Below are 11,596 nucleotides of genomic sequence, written 5' to 3' on the forward strand. Positions count from 1 at the left end.
GAGCGAGCGACGATTAAGCGGACACTTAGCCCGGTCGGAATCACACCATCCCGTGAGTGTAGGTCGGATGCGGAGGGGAAGAAATATCCCTTGCCGGGCGTTCCTTTCGGGTAACGAAGAACACGGAGTGCGGCCTGCCAATGGTCTTGTTGAGGAACGCTCATAAACTGCGACAATACATGTACAACATAGGATATATCGGGCCTTGTGACGGCGAGATAAACCAGACGCCCAACGAGCCGCCTGTAGGATTCCGGATTACCAAGAGGAGGGCTATCAGAGCGACCCAGCTGATGGTGCTGCTCCATAGGCGTGGATGCAGGCTTACAGCCAAGAAGACCCGCCTCTGAGATAATATCTAAAGCATATTTCCGCTGACATAGGAAAATGCCAGTGGAATTACGAGCCACTTCGAGGCCGAGAAAATACTTCAGCTCACCCAGATCTTTCATATGAAAACATTTATTGAGATATGCCTTAAATTCGCCTAGGGCTGATAGATCATTGCCGGAGATAATGAGATCATCCACATACACCAATACATTCAAATGGACGGACTCGCGAACATAAGTAAACAACGAATAGTCATAATAGCTGTGATTAAAACCATACCGTTTAAGTGCGTGCCCAAGCTTTGCAAACCAGCACCGGGGAGCTTGCTTAAGCCCATAAAGAGATTTCTTCAAACGACAGACTTGCCCCGGAGAGGATGACGTGAACCCCGGTGGTAATTTCATGTATACTTCTTCTTCCAAGTCACCGTGAAGAAAAGCATTATGAACATCCATCTGATGGAGGTGCCATTTCTTTGCCGAGGCCACAGACAAGAAGGTGCGAACCGTTGTCATTTTAGCGACAGGAGCGAAAGTTTCATCGTAGTCCACCCCCTCGGTTTGGTGATTCCCAAAAACAACTAAACGGGCCTTTAATCGCTCAATGGAGGAATCAGATTTGTATTTGATTTTGTATAGCCACTTACTACCGAGAGCTTTCTTACCCGGAGGGAGTTCGGCCATTTCCCACGTATCATTAGCAATAAGAGCTTGCATCTCGGCAGATAGCATCTCGCCAGCCCGTATGCTTTGCGGCCTCTTTGAAAGATCGAGGCTCGGTGTGACTTAACAAGGCTGCCATATAGGAACGATGTGGGGGCGAAAATTTATTACAAGATAAATAATTTACTAGAGGATAAGAGGTACCTGAAGGGGACGAAGAGACATGGACATTCGAGGCACGAGATGGACTGTCATCGTCGGAGAACTCGGTCACATAGTCCTGAAGAGACCTGGTCGGTATCCTCACACGCTGCCCACGGCCTAAGTCAGCAGGGGTGGCGGCAGGTGTAGCAATGGGATGATCAGGAGCGGCTTGCTCAGTGGTTCCAGGCGCAGCAGTTTCAGGCGGTTCGGGAATTGGAGCATCCGAAATTCGCGTATCATTGAGAGAATCAGAAATCTCATCCCATATTATACACGGTTCACTGGGTGTATGTGAATTAATGGTATCCTGGGTGGAGTCAACATCATGGGTAGGCTCTAGGAAAGGGAATTGTGTCTCATAAAATTTAACATCCCGGGACACGAAGAATTCTCGCCTGTCAAGATCGTATAAATACCACCCTTTTTGACCCGCAGGATAGCCCATAAAAACACATTTCCTACTCCGACTGGCAAACTTGTCTCCCTTGGAGCGTTGATTATGGGCATAACAAAGAGACCCAAAAACCTTTAATATATCAAAATTGGGAGATTTATTAAATAAAATGTCATAGGGTGTTAACCCGTCTAACACTCGAGAGGGTGTGCGGTTTATGACAAAGGCCGCAGCTAGAGCACACTCACCCCAAAATTGTATAGGTATACCCGCCTGAAATCGTAAGGCTCGTGCGACATTTAAAATATGTTGATGTTTGCGCTCAACTCGCCCATTCTGTTGAGGGGTACCCACACACGATGACTGAAATAAAATCCCATTTGTGGCAAAATATGGTTTTAATGGGTGAAACTCGGTACCATTATCACTCCTCACAATTTTAATGTCAGCTGAGAACTGTCTTTTTATCATTGCAATAAATAGGAGAAATTTAGTGGGTACGTCAGTTTTCGCATTTAACAAATAAATCCATACGCCCCTCGAAAAATCGTCCACTAAAGTCAAAAAATATCGAGCACCTGACATGGAGGGTGTATCATAGGGACCCCATAAATCGCAATGAATGAGTTCAAAAGCACGGGCACTTCTATTATTGCTTAAAGGAAAGCTACTACGAATATGTTTAGCTCGGTGACAAACCTCACACGGCTTTGACAAATTTTGTTTGCTAGTACGTAAGAAAGGAAGCAATTTAACAACATTCTCTGACGGATGACCCAGCCTCGTGTGCCATAAGCTCAAGGATGACTCAGCCGTGACCTTGTTTATTTGTCCATCGTCAGTCCGCAAGTAATACAGTCCATCGTGCCTCTCACCCATGCCAATCGTCGCCTTCGTAACCCGGTCCTGTATGATACAAGTGGTAGCATTAGTAATAAACTCACAATTTAATGAGTCACATAATTGGGATGCTGAAATCAAATTACACTTCAGTTGAGGGACAAAGAGTACGGAATCCAAATATAAATTACAAGTCAGCACCACACGACCCAATTGTGACGCGGAAACGGTCGACCCATCGGGTAGACCCACGACTTTACTGGATATGTTTTGCACATTAGTTAATAACGCAAAATTGCCCGTCACATGATAAGAGCAGCCCGTATCAAGTAACCACTTACCGGAATGAGTGTGAGTAGGAGTACCATATACTGTTATGCGAGAAGCGGAAGCATTTGGTGTAGACTCACCGGTAGCAGGAGGTGCGGTATTAACATTATTTGCAGCCGAATTACTTCCACCCTCACCCCTGCCATTACCCTCATCCCGAGGACGAGAGGAGCCACTCCTCCCCCCACCACGGCCACGGCCAGCCTTGTTACCGCGAGAACCCGGAGGTTTTATTCCCTTCAATTCATACCACCATTCGGGAATTTCATCTAGTAGGTCAAAACACATGCTTCGGTCATGCCCTTTTCGATTACAATTGCTGCACCGAAGTTGTTGTCGTTCGGTCCGAGTCAGTTGAGAGGGGTCTTTAGGCGGCTGACGGGAATCGAACCGTGGTTTCACATTGAAAGTAGAAACATCAGTAGAAGTATCATTCGTGCGATCAATTCCCCGAACCCGTTCCTCTTGGGAAATCATATTAAATGCCCTAGCAACGGAGGGCAAAGGCACCTGGGATAAAATCACAGAGCGCAAGGACGAGTACGGGGTCGGGAGAAGACCAAGGAGAAACTGGTGGAGACGGTCGGAGGCACGACGAGCCGCATATTGCGTCCCACTAGTACACTTATCACAATGATCACATGAAATAATTGGTTCATGGGAATCTAATTCATCCCATAATTGACAAAGCTTACCATAGTAAACAGCTACCGACATGTCCTCTGTTTGACGGCAATCGCGAAGTGCGGATTTCAGCTGCTGAATTCGGGACCCATCAACAACGCCAAATCGATCGTGAAGATCATCCCACATGCGTTTGGCATTCTTGTATTTTGGAAGGAGTGCACGGACTTCGGTGGTGATCGTATCGACGGACCACGAAACAAGCATAGAATGTATTGTTTCCCAATCATCCACCGTACATGGAGGCTTGGGCTCGGTAAGGGTACCATTAACAAAGACAAACTTTCGACGGGACTTGAGCGCGACACTGACATCGTGCGCCCAATCGTCAAAATTGGTTAGGGTAAGACGGGTCGGAGTGATAGAATCCCCTGGTCGGTCTTGAGGACCGAGGAAGTATGGGGAGGAAGCATCGATTTTAGAACTCCCTTCGCCGTTGGTCATGGCGGCTAGGGTTGAATATCGTAGGATTTTTATTTTGTGATTTTTGAAGACACTGATACCATGATAAGATTAGTAATCAATTCCTTGCCTTATTTCATTATACGTCATATGAATATATAGTACATATCGTGCTAGGGCTACAACTTAATACGACTCAATACGGGCCTTGGACCAGGCCATACAATATTGCCCTATTCTACTCTATTAGTGGCATTACAAATAAGCTTAGAAGAAACACAAATTTTTGTTCAGGACTATCTCAAGTTAACACGACACTCACAATCACTTTAAATAAAAGGAGTTATGTGAAACGTTTTAAGTTAAAATAGTCTTAACTAAGATGAACTGTAAAAAAACGATAGTTTTTGTATCATACACCAAAACCAAAGAAAAAATGGTGTATGGGTATGGGAAAAAAAAAAAGTAAAGAGCAAAATAACAGCATACAACGACTATTTCTTAGTCGTTGTTTTATTTTCGGCCTTGTTCTATTCACTTCGCTAAAAACAAATAGCGAGTATGTAGTAGATAATGTTATATTTGGAAAATGAGATAGCACCATCTGATATATTTACCATATTTGCATGGTATGGTATGGTTTAGTGCAATAATGTTGGTGGCTCTGCGGCGTGATGTTGGGAGTCGGGTCCTCCAGGGGAGACACGCTCGGACCCAATTCCGGCTTGGACCCAAATCGGTGGATGTCGTTGAAACTTGAGTACATCATGGAAGCCAAGCTCATGCAAGATTTGATTGCTATTAATATTAGCAACTTTGTGGTTTTGAAGTATACGTGCATGGCTTCCTAAGAAGAAAAAGGATATTATTAGGAAAATTAATGAAAATAGCTTTGCATGAGAGATAGCAAACGTAGCCATGGATTTTGTTAAGATTATAAATTATTTGATTTGTGTGAAGAAAAATTAGATGAGATTGTGATAGGTGAAGAACTTGATCAAATGTTCGAGGCTTATATAGGGTTTTAAAGCAGGAGAAAAGTTGTTTGTTAATTTAGAAATATTTTAAAGACATGTTGTCTTGTTATATCGCCCTTATTTGGTTTCGTTTTTTAATGTGTGCCCTAAGGACACGAATAAATAAGTTGAATATAGATATTTTCATGAGAAATTTAAGTATAAACTTATTTTTAGGTACTTATAATTAATGACAATATCTTTTGAATCTTTTCATTTTCAACTTATTAATGTGTGTCCTTAATTTTTCTGAACTCATTTAAAGTTTTTTTTGTTTTTATATTGAAATTTACCCGAGTATAGTAATACGGTTATGGGTGTTTAGTACAAATATGACTATACCTCCAGTTGTATAATAAGCATTGTATAACCACTATGCATTTATCGAGCTTATGTGTAATTTTTCTGAACTCATTTAAAGTTTTTTTTTTTTTTTTATGTTTAAATAGATGAATTCAGATACTTTATAGTATAGCTCAGATTCTTTAAACCAAAACTTGAAAATCTTAGTATAGAGCTCAGATTCTACATCATACAACTGATGATATAGTCTACTAATAATTGGATGTTTATAATTAATTAGTTTATAATGTTTTACATAATATTGATAAACATCATTATATAAGACTAATTATTGATAAACATCATTACATATTAGACTAATATTGATAAACATCATTAGATAAGACTAATATTGATAAACATCAATACATATTAGATTAATGTTTTACACGTAATCAAAATTACTCTTTCCATTCCGGTTATTTGTTGTCCTATTTCATTTTGGGTGTCTTAGTCAATTATTGTTCTTTCTATTTTAGAATTGCATTTGGTGAGCAATTGATCATTCACACTCAATTTGATTCTTTTGTCATCTTATAATTGGTCTCTTCCTTTTTTCTTAGTCTTTACGACAATTAACAGGATGAAGTTGTAGTAGTTATGGCGGCACGATTTATTTAACAGAAATTGAACCGACTAAAAAGCAACAAATAGAGTATGGTGTCATCTTCTAATGTCGGGGTTTCTAAATTTGCCGAACATGTAACAATGAGTAATATGCTTAATTAGTTCATACATGCATGCATGTTATAAGATCTTGTATTATTAGTTATCACATGGTAGTTGGTGGAAGACAATTTCTCGAGTTAAATTAACTTATTAAATAAATGGAATTAGATAATTTAAAAACACACCAAAAATTATACTTCAGTGCTAAAATTTTCATTTTGTTTCCAAGTTTCGAGTGAATTTATCGGCAATGTAAGATACTAAGATACTCATATGCGAACTCAATTAGTCCATTAATTAGGTTTTAAGTTCACTCTCCACATATTCATTATCAGACATATAATGAGTTGACTTCGTGTAAATAAATATATACTCTGTATCACTTTCTTCTGGTTTAGTTACTAAAACACTTTAAATAGATTTAGTTAATGTTTTCACTAAATTTGGAAGAAAGATCGGGTTGAAAGACTTTAAATAAACTTGGTTAATGTCTTCGCTGAACTCGTGTAGAGACGGTTAATTAGAAAATTCATTTCGATCGGTATTTTACAAGAATAAGGGGTGGTCGACTTGTTAGGGCCTAGGGGTGCCCGGTTTACGAAAATATCTACCACGTCGATGTTAGCTTAGGATTACTTTATCCATGTCGATAGCACCATTGCACGTAAATTAAACCAAAAGGGTCTATCAAAATGATGTATCTCCAATCAGAGTATCATTGCATTTTACATAACGCATGTAAGAGGGTGGTATCGAATCATACTCAGCATGACTCTATTCTTATCCTTATATTAAAATTAGAAAACAACAAGATAATGTCTTCTTTTTAGAATAACAAGGTAATGCTTCATCAAAGTTAAATCTACCCCCACATAGATAAAAAGAAAATTTTGAGGAAATATCAATTTGACCAAGTGGTATAAAACTATCCATGAATTAATCAAAATTTACGAATGTGCATCAATAATATTAGTTGACCAAGTTATCATGAAAAAATGCGGCTAGCCGCCAATGCCAAATGTAGTCCATGCTACTTTTGACAGTCCCACTTGCACTACTTGTACTTTTGTTCAAGCCTTGATCGTTAACTGAACAAAGTGATAAATTTGGTCGCAAGCATGAAGCATGAAGCATGAAGCATGAAGCATGAAACAATATTAAGGCCCTATTTTTTCTCACTTGATTTTAGCCGATGTTAGTTCAGTTTTATTCAGCTTTATTAAGTTCAGTTCAGTTTATCTTAACATAAATTAACTCTTATTTTACTTTAATTCAGCTCCACTGGATTCAACTGAGCTCTTTTTAGCTGAAAATAACAGGACCTAACTTTAACAATTACTACAAAATACATTTCGAAGACAAGGGTCATGTTCTTTTCGGCTCAAACGAGTTGAACTGGTCTGAACTGAATTTAATGGAGTTAAATTGAACTGAATGAAACTTAACTAAACTGAAATTAAACAAGAGTTATGCCTTGTTCTTTTCGGCTCAATGGAGCTAAACTAAACTAAAGACGTACAACTAAATCAAAAGTTAATTTGTGAAAAGATGAGTTGAACTGAACTGAATGAAGCTGAGGTGAACTAGAATTAAGCTAGATAGAACAAAGTCATATTGTGAAGAGATGAACTGGATTGAATTGAATGATGCAAAACTAAACTAAAATAGCTAAAAATAAGTCCAAAGAACAGGGCCTAAGACTTTTCTCTTCACAAATTAGCTCTTACTGCAGTTCAGTTGAGTTCAACTCCATTCAATTCAGGTCAATTCAGCTTCATTCAGTTTACTTCCGTTAAATTCCATTAAGTGCAGTTCAGTTCAACTCTTTTCAGCTGAAAAGAACAGGGTCTAAAAATTTGAGCAACCCGATTGACCCTGATCCGAAATGACCCGTTGTTTTAGGATCGAAACTTGTCCCGGCTTTTCTAGCCATTGAATTAAAGATAAATCAAAATTATTATTAAAATATTTTATTTTTATGTTATATTTGAAATAATAAATAGAAAAATAATTAGTTTAATAATTCTAATTTTACGATTACTTTAAAAATCAATTTTATATAAATTTTATAATATTAATTAATACAAAATTATTAAAATATTATATTTGTAAATGCTTTATAAGTAAGATAATAATGAAGATATAATTATAAATGGATAATGCCAGAAACTTCATTTTTTCCACCCGTCTCTTGATTCTAGTTTGGGCCGAGATCCGCATGACCTAACCCGGGTCTATCTAGACTCTATCTGATTTTTGATCTCGGCCTGTAAAAACTGACTGAAGGCACGAACGCGACCATTTGAGAAGTCTAGGTATGATTGTAAGAGCAACCATAGTACTTTTATAATAAACATTTAAAGGAGAATAACAAGGTATACATTTCTAGCTATGGTTATAATGAATATTGATAATATCAACGATTCAATTTTATTCGAAAATAAATAACTCAAATCAAATTTTAGAATGATCAAACTCGAATAAATCTATTTGTAAAACACACAATCAAATAAATAGTTATCTAGATGCAGTAGAGAAGTTAGGATTTACAATTAGAGGATACGAAAAAGTAATGATATAACATAAACTCGAAAAAAAAATTCGAAAATTTTATCTAAAATTTTCGAATTTTTTCTTGGTCGAGGTGACAAACGTCTCTGCTCCCCTCCCCAAATCCGCCACTGTCTAGACGATGATAAAATTTTCGAATTTTTTCTTGGTCGAGGTGACGAGCGTCCCTGCTCCCCTCCCCAAATCCGCCACTGTCTAGACGATAGCCTACTAGGTCAACTCAGGATGTCTCATCAATATTTAGTAAATTTAATTTATATAATTAATTCCAAAGTATCAATGAGGATATGTTTTTATAAAATTTGAATATTTGCGTTCTCCATTAACACATAACAACTTTGATACGTACTTGGCTACAAAAGAATAAGGAATCGATCATTAATAGTATAACACATAGACAATTTGAACCTATTAGATTGAATGAGAATGTCGTAGGTTTTGCTTGGTTAAGGTCAATTTACATTCCACTAATGTTGGTGGCGGCCATTTTATTTTGTCCACTAAACTATAACATGATTGCATGCATTTATAAGTTACCCGGTCAATTGTTGTCATTTTTCATTCTGAGGTGTCTCAGTCATTTGTTGTCCTTTCTAATTTAAGAATGAACTTGATCAGTAATTTGATTATTCTCATTCAATTTATTCCACTTGTCATTTAGTTATTGGCCTATTCCTCTTTCCTTGGTCTTTGTGCCAAAACAAAAAGACAACAATTGACCGAGACGGAGGGAGTACATTACATCTACATGTTAAAGTTACCGACTAACGGTATTTATAATCTTTGTTTAAAGTTTGTCATGTTGTTAATACAAAATTGTATCTTTATATAGTCATTTTGCACTCAAATATAAAATTTATACTATTAACTTTATTAGTATATCATTCGGTTTAGTTTGGATTCGAACCGAATAGGATCACTAGGGTGGTAAAGCTTTTTCTCATGAGTTTTAACCTGAAACCTCTATTTAAAATAGAACAACCAATTATCAGTTGTTCTACGTGTTGATGGAAAAATTATACTATTGTTTCAAAAAATATTATTATCCATGTTTTATTTCATAAATTTTTCAGAAAGCAATGTTTTTCTGTATTGTTTATTGCTTATACATTTTCCTTGAACTGCTTTATCCAGTTATAGATTCTATTTTACAAACTAGATCAAAGTTAATCTTTGTTTATTAGGGTTTTTCTAACGTGTGCCTAAGGGCACACATTAAGAAGTCCTAAAAAGGAAAGATTCCCAGGATAATTTCATGATAAATTTAGAGATGAACTCATTGTTGCCATTTATCATGAAATTATCCTGAGAATCTTCCCTTTTATGACTTCTTAATGTGTGCCCTAAGGGCACAGGTTAGAAAAACCCTAGTTATTAAAATAATACTTGATACAAAACTCGATATTTCTTTTCAAATTTCCAGTGTAATTACTATAATTAACTACAATTAACATTTATTATGTTCTCAATAATCTTTCTTAATTTTTATATTCTAAAATGACTTACTCGATCCTTCCAATCCGATCATTTGTTATCTATTATTTCCGTCATTCCGTTACTAAAATCGGACAAGTTAATTATTGTTTTTGAATGAATAACTAGAGCATTTGATTTGATTATTATGCTTTGCAAATACAAAGATTATAATGATTGGTTATGACTAAGCTAGTGGACCTATTCGATTTCTAGTCATCCAAAGCATCCATTTGCTTAAGGTGATTCGAAAAGTAGCACAATCCACGTACCCTAGAATCCCATATTAAGTTCTTAAGCCTTTTTGTTGTTGTACGTCGGTCATTTTGAATTTGCATGTACTGTATGATCCAACATGTGTGAGAGACCTAGCTACGATGTTGACCTTCTAAAGCACAAGAATATGAATATAAAGTACTTTTCTTTTACTGATTCTGAATGTGAGAACATGAATCAAACATGAATAAAGTCTTACTTCAAGTATGATTAGGAAATTAAGGATAATTTGTTCTATTAACAAAAGTCGGAATAAAATGTTATAAAGACACTTTTTTTACTCCTCATTTCATTAATATGAAATCGTACGGCATTTATATAAAATACGTTAAATTTGAAGAAATACAAATCTAAAAATCAAATAAAATAAAGTATTTATAAACAAAAATATTTAAAATTAATTTGTTATGCTTCTGCCCAACTTCTGTAATTCAATCTAGATCTTGTTAACGAATTATTCTAACATGAATGAAGTCTTACTTCAAGTATTAAATGTTTTTTTTTTAATTAGGAAGTTAACGGTATTACATAAATAAACGTTAAAAAATCTACTTGTAATAAAAAAAATTATTCGGCTTTGTTTGAACGTTACCTCTATGTATATAAGAAGAATCCATCCGACAAAATTACTTTTCGTATGAGATTGTTAGTTATATGCATATAACCAAATCGTATTATACGGAGTACATAAATAAAATGAGTCAGTTGTAAACATACAACTATTCTACTTAAGTTTTGTACATCTAATAAAAATTTCATATTCACTTTCTTTAAATTTAAACATGTTGCTCCTTATTTAAAAAAAAAAATTAAATTTACAGCATAATTAATTAATAAAGACTTTTTAAATACAGTATTTAGTAATCATTTTTTTAGTAACATCCCTTAGTTTAAACAAGTCTGGCGGACCTTGAGATGAAACGATAAGGATAACTACTAACTAGGGTGTAGACTATTAACTTCGTGTATAAATATTTAAAGAATTAGCGGAGGTTATGTCGCCTTCCAACATAACTAAGATCATCGGCTGTGATAAAATTATAATTTTACTTGGGATTAAAATGCTGCACTTTTTTGGTTACAAGACGTAATATGTAAACGCACATGAACCTAAATTTTTCCAAAAACTTTAACAACACGTAAGCTCACATGATCCTCCTACTTATTATTGACCATGTGTCTTGAGTCACTTCAACAAAAGCTTATGGACAGCTAAGTTTTTAAACATGCATCTATCTAAATTATCTATAATGTTCATACAAAAGTTATAGTCCAACATCAATGTAATAAGCCGCAACTGTTATTGTTGAAAACAAATGTATTTATCCAATCTTAGCATGCATGCACTAGTGGTCCAGCACCTACATTTGTCGGGTTATTCTCCTTTTTTAATCTCTTTA

The 11,596-nt window shown here is 36.0% G+C and overlaps 1 protein-coding gene across 1 annotated transcript; it reads right to left on the reverse strand.

Moving 5' to 3' along the window:
• Nucleotides 1–1,029: 1,029 nt before the first annotated feature.
• On the reverse strand, nucleotides 1,030–3,891 carry LOC141612573 (uncharacterized). Its single transcript, XM_074431384.1, has one exon. It carries the CDS (start codon nucleotides 3,889–3,891, stop codon nucleotides 1,030–1,032), a length of 2,862 nt encoding a protein of 953 aa, XP_074287485.1.
• Between the last annotated feature and the right edge of the window lie 7,705 nt (nucleotides 3,892–11,596).

Source organism: Silene latifolia, chromosome 11, assembly GCF_048544455.1.
Source record: "Silene latifolia isolate original U9 population chromosome 11, ASM4854445v1, whole genome shotgun sequence".
In the NCBI taxonomy this organism is placed as follows: Eukaryota; Viridiplantae; Streptophyta; class Magnoliopsida; order Caryophyllales; family Caryophyllaceae; genus Silene; species Silene latifolia.

Bases quoted from the DNA above. Each gene is read 5' to 3' on its own strand.
- LOC141612573 (XM_074431384.1), bottom strand. From the start codon at position 3,891: ATGACCAACGGCGAAGGGAGTTCTAAAATCGATGCTTCCTCCCCATAC.